A 17124-nucleotide genomic window follows, 5' to 3' on the forward strand; every position below is an offset into this window, starting at 1 on the left:
ATTTTGAGAGGCTGGGGAGGAATCTTACAATAATCTTGTTGCATAAACTGCATATCCAGATAGTAGTATAAAGGACAAAGATTTGAATCTCAAAATTTGAGGCAAGGTAAATCTTGAATGTTGTAATGAAATCCTCATTGTTGCCTGTAATACTAGCATGTCATCTACATAGAGAATGATATTAAGGAAATTTTGCTTGTCATCCATGATGGGTTGCCAAAGCAATAATAAATGGGATAGTGATCATACGAGAAGTGGGAGCAAAAGTTTCATTATAATCAATCCCTTTCTGCTAGGCATAACCTTTTACAATAAGTTTGGCCTTGAATCAACTGATCCATCTACCTTTCTCTAAACTTTGAAAATTCATTTAGTACCAATAGCTTTCTTACCAAATGGTAGATCCACTAAATCCGAAGTATCACTTTTCTGAATGGAATGAATTTCATACTGCAAGGCTTTCACCTATTTTGGATCTTTTTGAGCCTCTTCAAAAAATTCAGGTTCATCTGTATCATGTAGAGAACTAAGAAATATAAACTCAGCAATGTCTGTTGAAGAAGTGGTTCTAGCACTAGATCTTGTTCTACTTTGCAAAGGAGAAGACAATTTTCTATCCTGTAAGGTGCTTCTAACTCATCTAGGTATAACCCTATATTCATTGATTGCTAATCTTTCAACATTTATTGTAGCTTCCAGTTAATGTAAAGTTGGTGCATCAATTTATTGAGCATTTTCCCCTTACAAAAAATAAGGATCATTAGGCAAAATTTGTTGAGAATAAAAAAACTGGCACATGTAGTAACAACCCATCAAACATGTAAGGAGAATTAGCGTAGGCATGCTTATTAAATTCCTTAATTGGGTAGATAGAATCCTCTACAAAAATGACATCCCTACTAATAATAATCTTCTTAATGAGAGGATTATAGAGATGATAGCATTTACTTTCAACATTATAACCAATAAAATTACATTTTATTGCCTTGTCATCAAGCTTGGTTCTACTTTGTCTTGACACACATGCATATGCCAAACAATCAAACAGACATATATTTAATCTTAGGTTTTTTATTGAACTAAGCCTCATAAGGAGTGATACCCTTCAAAGCTTTAGTGGGGCACCTATTCAACACATAGAAGTAGCACAAATAACATCTTCCACTTAAAACTTATGTGGAAGTTGATGACCTTTAACCATGTATCTAACCATCTTCATATGAGAGTCCTGTTTTATCTCTACGTAAGACCATTTTGTTGTGGTGGTGTATAAGGAGTTGTACACTGAAACTTGCTTCCCCTCTCTCTAAATGGAGAGTTTAAATTTTAAAGCCATTTTGATTTTTAACCATAGCAACAAAGTGTTAAAAATGAGAAAATACCTCCGACTTTTCCTTCATAGAGTAAGACCAGCTATACTTGTTGTAATCATCAATGAGTGTAACAAAGTATACGTTTCCTCCCAAAGAAGTAGTCCTCATTAGACCACACACATCACTGTGTATGAGCCACAATTTATGATTAGCTCAATCTGCTGCATTCTTTGGGAAAGATTGGCAAACAAGTTTGCCAAGGATGTGATACTTCACAAATATATCTTGGTGGTGGATCAAGTTGAGAAAGATCCTCTAACACAGAAGCATCAAACCACTAATAGAAGTGTGACCAAACTAGCATGCCATAACTGGGCATCTTTCATTATATTAGAAGTGTGCCATACAAGCAACGTCACATTGATCATATATGTCCAATTTATATAAACCATACAAGCAAGGTTAAAGATCTAGTAATAACAATACTTTTGTCCTCTTTTCTATCACATGAATAATGCATTTATCATCTTGTAAATTTAACATTAAGACCCCCTTGCTAGAGTGGACATAGAAAATATATTCTTTTTAATTCTTGGAATGAAAACTACATTTTAAAGACAGAGATCTTCACCACTTATAGTAGTGAGAACTATCTCACCAATACCTTTATTGAGGTAAGAGGTATTGTTGGCACATGTAACAGTGTAACCACTTTGCGTAGTCTCCATACGTTTAACCAAACTTATTTGAGAAGTGATGTGCTTAGAAGCGCCACTATCAAGAAACCAACTGTTAGGGATGGTTGCACTCAAACATGCATTCTATTCAGGATTATAGTTGCAAATAGCTATTAGTGAGAAGTCTTGATGGTTGGACAACATTATTAGCAACCTTTTTCTTCTTTTCTTTATTTTGAAGTTTGAAGCAATTTTCAATTGTATGGCTAGGCTTCTTTACAATACTAGCATAAGTAACCTTCTTTGGTTATTTTGAATCACCCTTAGCCTTAGAAGTTTTGTTGGAATTGGTCTTGTCCTAAAATTTCTTGCCCTTATCCTTGGTTGTTAGAACTTAATCATTGCTAGAACTCTCAGAGTTCTTTCTAGATTGTTCCTTTTGTAATAGTAAGCTAATAAGCTCTTGATAGGTAAGATGGGCTACATTATCTCTCAAGGAATGCCAACGGGAAGTATTGAAACCTAGATAAGAGTTAAGCAATGAGAGTGATGTTAATCATATCCTTTCAAGAATGACTTCATAAATATTGAGAAGTTCTCTCAAGTCCTATAATTTTGTTAGATGTTCATTCATGGACCCTTTTTCTTACATATTTTCACTATCAAGTTTCTTTCCAAGAAAGTCAATCCTCGTATCATTTTTAGCATGATACATAATTTCTAAAGTGTTTCAAGCAAACAAGGATATTTTAAAACAGCGAATGTGTGAAATAATAGAACTTTTGACTGACAAGTCTATCAATGTCAAAGCTTAAGCATCATGTGAATCCCATCTTCTTTGGTGAAAGCAGTAATTTGAGGAACTTGTTATTGGATCTGTGGGTCCTGAACCCTTTGAGAAGTAGAGAGTAATTACACTAGGGCAGGGATCATCACACCACTAATATGACCCTATAAAACATTTTCAACTAGGACATTTCTGATCATAAAATTCCATAGGGAGTAATTTGACCCATCCAATTTATCCTCTTTTTGGAAAGAATACCAAACAAATCATTTACAAAGTTAATGACCAAACTTGTGCCGAGAGAAATTGAAATCGTCGAAAAAAGTGGAATTGTCCAAAACAGTGGAATCGACAAAGTAGGATCAGTGGAGTTGGATCGTTGGAGAACCACGAATTGAAGCAATCCTAAAATAGGGAATCGTTGATCAAAGAGTGGAACTGGTTGATCCAATAAATCAATGATTCAAGAGTTAAATCGACATTGTAAAACTTGTAAATGATCACAAAATTAGAGATTGCACCCAAAAACAATCCAAGATAAAAACGATCTAAGAAATGGGCGATTTTATCTGCACCACATGTGAATTACAGGTGAAGTGGTGGAAAGTGGAATTGCTAAACAATTTGATTGAGATTAAAAAGATCCAACTAAGAAAAATGAGTTGACTTCTATTGTGCTAGAATCGCTTATAGAATTTCTTGTAGATGTTGAATCTTTTGTACAAACCAAATGTATTGGAGTGGACTCTTGAAGTAGAGGAGACAATTCAATATGAGAAAGCCTCCTTTATAGTACAAAGTGTAAGAGAGCTTCAATGGAAAGTTTATAGCACCACCATGAAGAGCTTCATCCCTGAATTGAAACCAACTGATAAAGTTCAAATGAAACAAGCTATTGAAAGCTTAAACACAACATATAGAAGCTTGCACATAGTGAAGATGAAAACCAAAAAGCAAGCTAAGGAAAAGCTTTACTCTGATACCACTGTTATCTTTGAATGGAAGAAAAGTTACAACTCACTCACTCAATATTCAAATAAAAGATAACACAAGGGAGAGAGAGAAAGAGAGAGAGTATAGAAGGCTAGTTCACTAGGAGCAAGAGCTCAAGGTATAATGAAGTACAAAATGAATAGTAACCCTAAACTAAGAATGAGGTTGCTTATATTATATTAGCTAATCCTAAGGTGTCTACGCAAACTTGGATGGCCATGGGAAAAAACCTAGTGGGATAAAAGTGGCCATGAGGTGCCCGTGTATGCCCGAATGGCCATTGGGAAAAACTCCAGTGGGATAAACGTGCACATGGCATAAGTGCATGATCTCAGTGTAGTAGTACTACATATCTAATAGGCTCCTAGAACGATTAGTGCGATGACATGGAAGCAGCTCCAAATTGCGACGAGCAGGGTGGATCCTGGTGGCTATGTATGCATGTCGGTAGTACTAGACATACATGGCCCCTGATGTCAAGCATTGGAGTTATATGCTTTTGTGTGGATCAAACCAATTTAATGGCATTAGGCAATGTTATCCATATAGTGTCTTAAATGGGTTCATCTCGATGCTTTGATGAGATGAGAGACATATAGTGCCTTAAATGGTTTCAAAAAGACTTTAGCAACATTAGGTGCAGTATAGGACTTTTTCACTTGGATCAGGTGGGTAACCTTCATTAAGATGATCCACCACTACTAGGATGGATTCATACTCAACATTTATAAGGTAATCTAGTAATGAAATACATGCTTATGAATTTCCATTTAAATTACAAGATATCTAAAGGATGCAATTTTCTTATCATCTTTACTTTTTTGACCTTGATATTTTGGCAAAATAAGCATTGATAATGAATGTGTTGTAACACATTCTTCTTAAGTCCAAGATAAAAGAAACTCTTCTTTATAACCCTAAAAGTCTTTGCATACTCGAGGTGTCCTTCTATAGGGCTCTCATGAGCCTCATTTAGAATTCCTCTCTTTAATTCTCCATCTTCAAGTACACACAACTAGTTGTTGAAGTACACGCAATCATTCTCTAATCACTGACCTTGGATTTTCTTCATTTCCTAGGCTGCCTTACTTTCTTGCTTAAGCAAGGCAATGAGAGGAGCGAAGAATTTATTTGATCCAATTCTCTTCTTGATCTCGATAGGTAAGGGATTTGAAATTATGGTTATCATGAATTACTAAGGGTATTCACTAAATCACATTCTCTTTTATTGATCTATATTTAATCCCAAAATTAAATTCTTGAAGAGTTGCATCGATCTTCTTTGCCTCATATTAAGATCATTTTGAGTGAAGATTCACTTTAAGCTTTTATAATCAATTATCAAGGTAAACTTTTGCCGAAGAAGACAGTGTCACCAAAGCTTTAAGGCATATACCATTACAAGTATAGACAACATGATTCCTTTCATGCAGCCTCAACTTCTAGGATTCATATGTTATGGGGCATCCTTCTTGCATTATGATCCCACCAACATCATTGATGACATAGGATTTGTCACACTAATGCAACAAGCTTTAGCTTATCAAAGGCACTATGACACATAACATTACTAGTCTTAAGCATCTATGTACACTCAGTTTAAGCACATGGTAAGGCCACTTTATAGCATTGTCTTACAAATAGATAAGTACAGATAAGTTCCCGCTTGCATGCATAAGATAGCAAAGCACCTTACGGTGATACTCTCTAGTGGCATCTTCACGAATTCCTAGCATGTTGGGCATGGATGGAAAGCTAGTGGCCCTTATGAGTATGCAGACATCGGAATTGTCAAGGTCAGGGAAGAGGCCTAGACGGAGCAAGAATGAGACTCAATGAAAGAAGATGAGGCAAGAAAACCAAATTGAAGGCAAGCATGCAAAGTGTTGGCATGGGGCATGGATATTGTGTGCAAGAATAGGATCCAATGCCAGAGTGCCTTGAAAAGGTGCGGAAGGCACAAGTGTAAGGATTGGTGCTAAATAGATCACAAGGTAGGAAAGTTTGTCTAGGGTTATGTGCCTAAGTGTCGATGTCGAATGGCTGTAGGATTGACTGTAAGCTAGAGGCTTGCAAGTGTCTGGTAGTGGGATTATAGATCACAAGGTAGGAAAGTTTGTCTAGGGTTATGTGCCTAAGTGTCGATGTCGAATGGCTGTAGGATTGATTGTAAGCTAGAGGCTTGCAAGTGTCTGGTTATAAGTGATTTGATTTTGATGGTAGTGGGATTATCTTTGGGGTTTGGGTAGTTTGGCAATTGGGCTATCTGATGATTTATCTATGCAAATAATCCTAGGCTCTACCCTCCATTAGGGAGCGCTCTACCCACTCAGTGGTGGAGCCAACCTAAGTAGTAAGAGAGGGTACGAAAAACACCTACACTTATCAGTTGGGTGGGAAGACATGGACGTCGGCATTGCATTCAATGGTGCTTGTCGAAGTGCTGGTAATGTCCGGTTGAGGTCTTTCACACCCCAAGGACCTTGTTTATTGGCATCAGTGTTGATGTGCCGAATGGGGGCTTGTGGTTGCACCAGCTTCTTCGAGGTTAGTGTGCCGACATCATGGGTGTGTTGATGCCTTGAAGTTGCCAATGGGATTACTTGCTTTTGGGCCAGCTTCAGGGTTGATGGGCCAATGTCTCAGTCTCTTTTCTAGGCTTGGAGGGAGCTTTGCCCGACAGCTTTGAAAGGAAGTTAGTTGGTGAGGTTGTTAATCGTGTCGACAATGGGCAAATGGTGTGTGGTGGTCTTGAAGAACCCGCTTAACTAGTGTGGGTATGCATGCAAAGGTTTTGGTGAGGCCAGGTCTTGACGGTAAATGGTTGGGGGATTCATTTTTGGAAAGGTGGGGTTCGGTGGTTCGTGTTGCATTCAAATGCTTGGGAAAAAACATACACTTGATGGTATACTTGTGACAAGACTTATGGGCCTTCTGTTAAAAATATGGCAAACACCTCATTAGAAACGTTGTATGGGGCACATACCTTGTACATGCACTATCCACATAAAACCACACAAATGTCATAGATATATGGGCAAATGTGTTCAAAGGTTATTGTCTGTCATTACCATTATGTAAAAGGGTCAATTGGTAGCTCAAAATCAACCAAAAGAGGTCGTGGGCTCATCAGTAGGTGTGATTAGATCAGTTAGCTTGAATCTAGGAAGACATGTCACTTTTAGGTCCATGAATAAAGGAGGGGAGGTGGAGATGATTTAGATCAAGGTTTAACACCTAATTACAACTTAATATCATATACTCTAGCCTATATAAGAGGCTCACATCTAATGGAATTGATCAAGCTTCTTTGCCTCCAATTATGCTGTCATTATGAGCATCATTAAGGTAGTCATTTTTTATTAGTGTTTAATACTTATGCTTAGCATCATTTCTATTCAATCATGTGTTTAATCACCATATTTGATCCTCCATCGCAAATTTCAAATTGGTATCAGAGCAAGGTTCCATGCCTATCGTTCTTTATTCCATCATTAGCATGCTTCATTAAATCCTTAATCACCATCATAAGGAAGCTTAATCCATCTCACCTACCTCTCCTACAAAACAGGATCTGCGACCCCTTGTCAGTGGAGCATCTCCAGCACGAGATCTGGTGCATCATTAGCCAAAATACTTCATGGGAAGCTTGGTAAGGTCGTGGCGCTCAGGCTAGAGTCACCAATTGTGCAGATCCGTAGACAGGCTGCCCTCCATTTCATTTTCCCCCAAATAGGCGACGTTTTTCTACACGGATCTAGTCGTACGTCTCATTTGATGAAATTTGTGGTGCTTATGCTAGATCAAAATGTGTGGAGGAGAGAGAGACCCAAAATACAAGAAAAGATCTTGCTTATTAAGTTGCTCAAGATACAACTAAGCTTCATGCTCATACAAATGCCTTTGGCATGTGCCTTTAAATAGGCTTGCTAGTGGCCTAGGGTTAGGTGGCTCCCTTAGGACCATTCACACCCACACACCTTCTACACCCTTGTTCACTAAGGCTCCAAGGCCTATATCTTAATACCCCCCCTCAATACCAGCCATGAAAAAATGAGCTTGGAATGGGTGGTATTGGACATATGAAAGAAAAAAAACTTGCCTTTATAACATTAGGCTCACAAGAATGTTCATGGTGGTGTGGTTATCTAGGACTTACAACTATGTTCCTAGAGCCTTAGAGGCTAATACAATGATGCCATCTAAGTCTTTATTTGATGTCGATGAAGATATACACCTTAATGATGGTGCACCCCACTCTTTGTGCTTACTTGACCTCTTGTAGTTGACATTCTTTGGACATACATGCCATTGCTTCCACATGCTTCCACGACCATTCTCACACAACAATGGTCAACACAAGGCTACTACCCTTGCTTAAGTGGTTTGCATATAGGTGTTCCTTCAACATGCTTGATGCTTCTCTGCATAGCATACCTCCTCCATGGGCAATGAGGGAATTCCTTAGAGTAACGGTTATGAGGTAGATTTATATGGGAAAGGGAAAGGGAGGGTCTTACCACTTGCCTTATAGATTGGTCAAGGGCAGTGTCTACTCCATAATTACAACAAGAGCTTTGGTGCATGTTGGTTACATGATACCCATTAGGGTTTGAAAGTACAAGCTTAATGAAAGTGAGTAAGTGGTTGAGGTAAATGCTCAAACCAATAAGGCACATCATTCTTGGCTCAAGAAGGTGAGGGCATGGCTCATAATGTTGCCTATGCCTCTTACAAATACAATGCCAAGAAATGTTTATAAAAAACATGACCATCAACAAGGTAGAGCACTTAGGGATGCTATGCTCAACCTTAAAACTCATCTTAGAAGATGAAAATGCTGAGTATGCAGCGGAATAACATGCCTTGGGCTTGGGAATGAGAGCATATGGCTTATGACATGCCTATGCCTCTTACAAACAAGAGCCTCAAGGGTGATACACAAAAATATTAAAGATGAGCACTTAGTGTACATGTGCCCAACTTTAAACCACTCAAGGAACTGAGTTTGATGATAGAAAACCGAAAAATTTCAACCTCTTTGGCTTATGGGATGAAGACAATGGCTTATGGTTGCACCATTTCTCCTTGAAAGCTTGCCAAGGTAAGCATAGAAGCGGGTTGATGATGAAGACTTATAATGTGGCACTTATGGTGTGTGCCCGGCCTCCAATATTGATGAAGAAGAGCCTCCTAAGTGTTAAAGACCTCCTCCTTTGATGGTTATGACCACTATTAGTGTTAAGCAACACTATTAGTGTTTATGAACACTATTAACAAACTTGAGCAAGCTTTCATGGAGAAAAAAATAGTAGGCGCCTGGTTTTTCGACTCCCACGATCGATTCAGCTCGCCATTAGGGCTCAGATTTAAGACCTAAGCCGTTAGGTCATGGGCTTCAAAAGCCCTAACTTACCTCAGGCCTATGGTGCCCACAGGTGGCGTATTGGTGTACGATAGTAGTAGCGCAGAAGAAACGGCGCCGGCCTACTCAGAGCTCAATGCCGGCCTGCTCAGAGAGAAAACCTAGCAATTGATGGTACGAAGCTGAGCGCCCAAGAGCCTTCTTCAACTTCCTAGTTGAAAGCACGCCAAGATTCGTCCTCCTCAAGCTGCTGGAAGGCCTCCACTGGCTGGGGGTAGATGAGATGCACTCTAAAAACCACTTTTTTTGACCTATTCTACACCTTGCAAGTTGCCTAGCTCTAGATACCATGATAGAATTTGTGGTGCTTATGCTAGATCAAAATGTGTGGAGGAGAGAGACCCAAAATACAAGAAACGATCTTATTAAGTTGCTCAAAATACAACTAAGCTTCATGCTCATACAAATGCCTTTGGCATGCGCCTTTAAATAGGCTTGCTAGTGGCCTAGGGTTAGGTGGCTCCCTTAGGACCATTCACACCCACACACCTTCTACACCCTTGTTCACTAAGGCTCCAATGCCTATATCTTAAAATCGTCCGGGCTCCACACAACGAATTGGGCTAATTCCTGCGAGCTGGAGGTAGCCCATGGGGTCCCCTAGCTTCTCTTAAGAGGGTTTGTCAAATGATTTTCTCTACTGGCCACACAGAGAGAAAGACCAAGGGGGCGTCAAGCTGCCATAGCTAGAAGCTCAACCATTTTTTGGGTAAAGCAATGTAACCCTAATCACTTGGGTTAATTATTAATTTATTGACCTCCAATCTTGTGAGGAAAGTTTTCTTTTTTTTTCTTTGAGCTTGCATATGTGCTTGGTTGCTATTTGGAAGCCTCTCCATCACTCAATCAAGAGCATAGTATTCTCATCTTCAAGTCTCACTCACTAGTAGTGGGAATATTATACTTCAAGCTACTCTCTCTTGTAAAAGGGTAGACACTGCCTCAAACACCAGAGGTAAGACCCCCTTCATCCCAAATCCAAATGGCCACCAGAGATTCACCGTCTATGCGCTTCAAAGGTCATGGGTTTCACACATGGCAAACCCGCATCAAACTAATACTCCTAAAGAAGGGGCTCTTCAAAACATTGTCAATGGGAAGGAGAAGAAACCAAGGAATGTTGCTGAAGCACTTGCATGGGAAGTTCCAGACGACAAAGCTCGTGCCATCATCACATTGAAGCTTGATGATACATATATTCATCATGCGGATGGATGTGAAACTTCCAAGGAAGTTTGGGACCAACTCATAACTCTATTTGGTGCTCACTTTAAAAGTTCAAAGTTTGGCTTGCACATTGAATTTTTTAAGCTAGAAGCCTGGCACATCTCTAGCCTCACACTTGAACTACATGAAAGGTCTCCTAACACAACTTGCAGGGATAGATCTCAAGATGGATGAAGACATCTCCATTGGTGTATTACTCAAGTCTTTACCTGAAGAATATGATCATGTAGTCACAACCTTGACTAACATGCCTACCTCAAAGCTTGTGGACATTGAAGCTTCTCTTCTTGAGGAAGAGAGAAAACTAAACACCAAGCAAATGGTGTCCTCATCATCTACCTTGCCTACTGAACATGCTCTTTATGCAGGATCTAACAAAGGCAACTCTCACAAGGGCTACAACAACACTCTTGTTTGTGACTTTTGTCACAAGCCTGGCCATGAAGAGGAATTGTTTTGGTAATAAGAAGAAGATGCAACGAGCCTATCTCATGTAAGAGATGCAGCTAAATGAAGACCAAGAGGGAAACAAGGCTAAAGACAAGGAGCCCCATCAAGAGGCCCTATCTATAACCTTTTCTGAACATTTATTCTAAAGTGCTATTGTGTAAGGCACTGACTGCCCTATAGACACGAGTTTCCTCTTCACTCATACATGCAGCAATGTCATTGTCACACTCTTCTAAAGTCATCCCATACCTCTTTTGTACACATGACTAAAGCCTCTGAGTTTACATTGGCATAAACTTGTATGGCATTGTCAGTCAGACCACGCTCATGTATGTTATCATTGAGCATGGGGTAGTTAATTAGGCTTATGAGAGTCAGCATGACCAACTATATCATTGGGTGAATTCAGTGTTTAGGAGGGGTGTTCAAAATATGGCAAACACCTCATTAGAAATGTTATATGGGACACATACTTTGTACATGCACTATCCACATAAAACCACGCAAATGTCATAGATATATGGGCAAATGTGTTCAAAGTTTATTGTCCATCATTACCATTATGTAAAAGGGTCAATTGGTAGCTCAAAATCAGCCAGAAGAGGTCGTGGGATCATCATTAGGTATGATTAGATCAATCAGCTTGAATCTAGAAAGGCAGGTCACTTTTAGGTCCATGAATAAAGGAGGGAAGGTGGAGATGATTTAGATCAAGGTTTAACACCTAATTGCAACTTAATATCATATACTCTAGCCTATATAAGAGGCTCACATCTAATGGAATTGATCAAGCTTCTTTGCCTCCAATTATGCTGTCATTATGAGCATCATTAAGGTAATCATTTTTTATTAGTGTTTAATACTTATGCTGAGCATCATTTCTATTCAATCATGTGTTTAATCACCATATTTGATCCTCCATAGTAAATTTCAACTCCTTCCACAGCTCCAACTGGCTAAATGGTAAAAAGAACGACATCATAAAACAAAGGGTGTATAGTGGTGCCTTATCACTGCTGCTACTGCCATGCCCGCCACCATCGACAACCATCCAGGTACATTTATGGATGGGGAGACCATGGCTTGGCCCATGGTACGACCCATTGCTTGGAACTTCCTACAAGAACTTTCCGTGGCCTCATCTTTAACCGCACCACCCATTAATCTCGATAATGCCACATCCTTCGAGCCACGTAGACTGCCTAGCTCCCTTGCATGTGTAAATCCATTGTCATGTCTCAAATACTCTACTGATCTTGACTCCCCAAGAAAAGGGCTATCAAGTAAATGTCAAAGAAAGTGGCAAACAGGACCTAAGAAAGCAATTGTGTTGGAGAAGTGCACCCATGTGGGCACACCTTTCGTTCATTGCTCATGCATGTCACATGTATATTTCACTATGGGCATCATAATTTTTTCACTTCTTACATCCCACCACACACAAACACATAGACCTATAACTAACCTCGTTTATCGTCGCTAACCCTCTAGGTACATCTTTGGATGGGGGGACCATGGCGGTGCAAGCCTAGCCCATAGTACGTCCATGGTGTGACCCATTGCCTGGAGAATCCTGGACCTTGTAGGTACATCCAACGAGTCCTCATGCATGTATCCTTTGCTTTGACTCCAATTCAACACCAACAAAACCTCACCCTTGTCGACCTATTTGCCCATGAAGAAAGCCAATCTCTAAGCATCACACTGTGAGATCCAAGCATAATAACCTATCGTGCTAAGATGTCTAGGGATGCCATCTACCCATGTTGGTCATTCCATGGGGTCTTGGCACTCATTCTGCACCTCTTCTGCACCAATCGCAAGGGTGCGACCTACTTCTATGAACCACCTCATGATTAGGGTCTACACCGCTTCCACAACCACCAGAGGGGTACAACCTACTTTTACTCATTGTGCACGAATCATAGGGGTACGAGCTACTTCTGTGAACCACCTCATGATTGGTGTCTACACCACTTCACAACCACCAGAGGCTTGGCATGAAGAACCTCTACATGGCCTACTATCACTTTCCACACTGCATTGGCATGTTGCTTTGGCATGAAGAACCTCTACATCGCCTACCATGACTTTCCATGCCACCTTGGCACATTGTCATTAGGGCTTCCCAAAGCTTCACATAACTTTTCCCTACATCTGATTGTGGATTAGTCCCAAACTAATTACTTAACCTTGGCCACCAAAACTCCATGGCGTATCTTGGATCATCCACTTCCTCGTAGCAATTTTACAAAACTGACTTGGTGATGCAAGAATGCAATCACCATTAGGAAGGGGGTATGCTAACCACTCCATTGGTGGGAACATATAAAGTAGCCTTACCATACAACCTTACCATGTGCTTAATGTTGAATAGGGAAAGTCAATAGACTTAATGTACATAGTTGCCTGACTAATAAGTAACAGAGGTCATACCATTTTTAAGTTTGACCAGCCTAATGTAAAAACGAGTCACTTGTATATAAGTTATGTTTGACAATAAGCAATAGACGATCATTCCCCTGCAATAGTTTTTTTATGAGCTCTCCTTCTTCCCTTTTCTTGCTTGCTTGCATGCTGTTAAATCTTCCTTTCTTGATGGATGCATATTAGATAGGTTTTCTTCTTGCATTAGCTTCTTCTTCTTCTTCTTTCACCTTTTGTGAGAGAGGACCAGGGACCATCTCTTCTTGACTCCCTCTAGGCATTGAGAGCTCTCCCTTTACCCCTTTGACAAGGACCATTATGGAGTGAGGATGTAGTGCATTAGCTTGCGCACCCACAATGGACGTTGCATTTGTGGCTGGAAGGCAAGACCTAATGACACATGCTTGGCAAGGCTAAGGTAAGCTCTTGACATGAACCATCACTTTCGGAGAAACTCCCTCCATGTCACTGTATTTCCAAGCAAAAACCACTTGAAATTCTTTGAGCAAGGTTATCAATTCTCCTTCTTGCTCAGGGGTAAGGTCTTTGGTAATAAACATTGGCTTAGGTTCTTCACCTGGGCCAACAAGATGTACTTCTTTAACCTCAGTAGCAGCAAGGCTGCCATATGAAGCATGTGGCTCTCTGCCTTCACTTCTCGTAGTGTACCAATCACTTCTCAATGTTGTAGGAATTAAAGTACTCGAACACTTGCATCAAATCTTCCTCTTAAGGCTTGGGTGGTCTCCTTGAGTTAGGCTCTTTTCTCTGCCTCAATCTTGACTTTATTGAGCTTGCTTATGGTAGCTTGATAGAGTTTGGCTTGCTCAGAGCTCGTGGGATCCTCTCATGAGTTAGACTTATTTCTCTGCCTCAGCCTTGACCTTGTTTCTCTGCCTCAGCCTTGACCTTGTTGAGCTTGCATCTGGTAGCTCGGCAAAGCTTGGCTTACTCAGAGCTCGTGGGATCCTCTCTGAGAGTTAGGCTTCTTTCTCTACCTCAACCTTAACCTTATTGAGCTTGTGTCTGCGTAGAGTTTAGCTTACTCAAAGCTCTTGAGATGTTGGTCACCTTTATAGACCACTATCTTGGCCTAAAGGATGATCATGTTGAAGTCAGCCTCCCATGTGAATCTACGAGGTCAACATAGTGAAGCAAATGAAGGTTCATCTCCACGAGGTGAAGATACTTCTTAAGATTTCTATATGGTTTTTGGAGTACGTCTCATGGGAATCCATGACGTCAACATAGTGAAGCCAATGAAGGTTCATCTCCATGAGGAGAAGATACTTCTTAGGATTTCTATACGGTTTTCTCCTTCTTGGCAATACTATAGAAGTTGATTCTTATGCAAAGGATTCCTCACTAAATGAATCACTAGCTACTTCTAGTTTGAAGTCGCTTTTGGCTCCCAAAAGAGATGCTATACTAAGCATGAATATGCAGGTTATTTTTGTCTTTTCCAATCTTATTAACCTTGTTCCAAGATTTTGTGGAAGAATATCCATGGTTGCCAAGACATGGACCGACCCAATCTTTAGAGACAATAGATGGCACTAAAAGAGGCTCGCAGTCCTAGTTTTCATCTTCACTAAAAGAGGCTCGCAGTCCTAGTTTTTATCTTCACTATCCAACAACTTGTTGCAATATTTATACATGTTGACTCAAGCGGTACACAGACAATTGTATTAGACTCATTAGGCAAAAATACCTTGACCCATTGGACGAGTCTTCCTTGTCTTCAGCTTTATCTTCAAGGACTAGTTGCCTTTGCATATGTAAATGTAACTAATTTCCCAAAATCATGAACTAATGGTAAATGTCACCTTAGCGTGGCATCTCATGTAAGGAATTTCGAGGATCATTTTATATGATCCTCTTCTTAAAAATCCATTACAAGAATGTGTGGTGGAAGCTTAGTGTGATGGTCTTGATCTTTGCATCTTGTAGGACACCTAAGTGTTTGGATGTGTTCCCATTGGTGGCAAGCCTGACCACAAGGCTTGTGCCTATGAGTGGTGGGCTTCCCTGGGCCTCTCATCAATCCTTGGTGATTACGTTAACACCAGCACCACCATCTAAGATCACGGAGGCTATAAAGCTCTTGTACATGACAGGTAACACAATGTTCATTTTGTCACTTTTAAAATAGTGCCCTAGCTTGTTCATGGGCACTTTTGGCTATCCTTGGTTTAAGAGGTCAAGTAGTCACGTAGTGGCTTGGGGATACATACCAAGGACACATGCAAGATCCCATGGCCATGGAGTTGCAAGGCAGTTAGTTTGGCGTAGTGGTATGGGATGCTAGGTTGGGTTCATCTCAGTACCAAGAATGCTTGGGAATCAGACCTGCAACTTAAGGATGGTTCAAGACACTGAACCTATGGTTGGGTGGTGAATTGATAGCCTCAATCTATCACGGTCATGCAATGCATATGATGTTGGGTATATTAAACCTTGTTAGGGTTTTGATTCTAGGTTAGATAATCCTTGGGCATGGCCTTACACTGGTAACAGAGATTGGATTTGACAAGTGCTAGAACCCAAGGCATAGAGGATGTACATGACACTACCCTCATGTGAGCTAGTTTCCCCATATCGATGTGTGGAAGAGTCGAGGAAAAGCAAGAGCCTAGACTATGGATGTATATAGGGTAGGAGAGAAGGTAAAAAAGGACCCTTGGTGTGGGGAAGCCATGATGGCCTGAGGCATCTTCTTGTGCAACTTGCTTTGCCCTTCTGATCGTAGACATGAAAAGCAAGCGTGATAGGTGTATGTGGGATGTGATGTGCATAACAAAAGGGGAAATCCAAACGAGCTAGGTTTACACATAGCAAAGGTAGGTTTGCATGCATGAAATGCAACTAAACATAAAGGTGGATAGACCAATGGTAAGGGTGTCCATGATAGGCCATCCAACAGGAGGGCTAAGGTGGCCAACCAAGGGGTAGTCAAGAGGGTTTGTTATATGACCATGTACAAGCCAGTTCAATGTAACTTGTTGAGGGACGTAGCCAAGAAGGCCCATTCAGGCCACACATAATGTCAGGAAGCCATACTGTAGCACACAAAAAGCAACATAGCCAGGAAGGCCCATTCAAACATAAAGGTGGATAGACCAATGGTAAGGGTGTCCATGATAGGCCAACCAACAAGAGGGATAAGGTGGCCAACCAAGGGGTAGTCAAGAGGGTTTGTTATATGACCATGTACAAGCTAGTTCAGTGCAACTTGTTGAGGGACATAGCCAACAAGGGAAGAGGGTTTGTTATATGACCATGCACAAGCTAGTTCAGTGCAACTTGTTGAGGGAAGTAGCCAAGAAGGCCCATTCAAGCCACATATAATGCCGGGTAGCCATACTGTAGCACACAAAAAGCAACATAGCCAAGAAGGCCCATTCAACCACACAAAATGTCGAGCAACCATACTTTAGTGCATCCCAACAAGTGGCAACTGGATGTGATGCACAAGGCTGATTGGACAACGAGAAAAGAGACCTAGGTAGTGGGGTAGTGGGCTCGATAATGTGCACATGTGGACTGGGAAATCGTGCAAAAAGATAGCAAACAGATGAGAGAGCATACAGGTTGGATGCACACATAGACATGTAGGAGGACGCGTGGGAGAAGAAAAGCTAAAAGAGGCATGGATGTCAAAATGGAAAAAAGCACGAGTAAAGAAAAGCATAAGTGAGTTTTTTTTTTTGTGCTAAAGTGGAAGGGGGATTATTTTTATGCTTCAAGTTTTAGAAAGCACAATTAAGTAAGTGTGCTTTTTACAGACTGCCCGAGTGCTCACCACAATGGCTACTCCTCATAAAG

The 17124-nt window shown here is 40.6% G+C and overlaps 1 protein-coding gene across 1 annotated transcript in view; it reads right to left on the bottom strand.

Annotated features, from left to right (window-relative positions):
• Nucleotides 1-3477: 3477 nt before the first annotated feature.
• LOC147615127 (uncharacterized) overlaps nt 3478-17124 on the bottom strand; it is a 122641-nt gene continuing 108994 nt past the window's right edge. Inside the window, exon 7 of the mRNA XM_086779115.1 lies at nt 3478-3630. Coding sequence (XP_086635241.1) covers nt 3625-3630 — 6 coding nt within the window. The 3' untranslated portion in view covers nt 3478-3624. The remainder of the gene's footprint in view (nt 3631-17124) is intronic.

This window comes from Cibotium barometz, chromosome 40 (assembly GCF_041138505.1).
Source record: "Cibotium barometz isolate CiBa-2024 chromosome 40, ASM4113850v1, whole genome shotgun sequence".
NCBI lineage: Eukaryota > Viridiplantae > Streptophyta > Polypodiopsida > Cyatheales > Cibotiaceae > Cibotium > Cibotium barometz.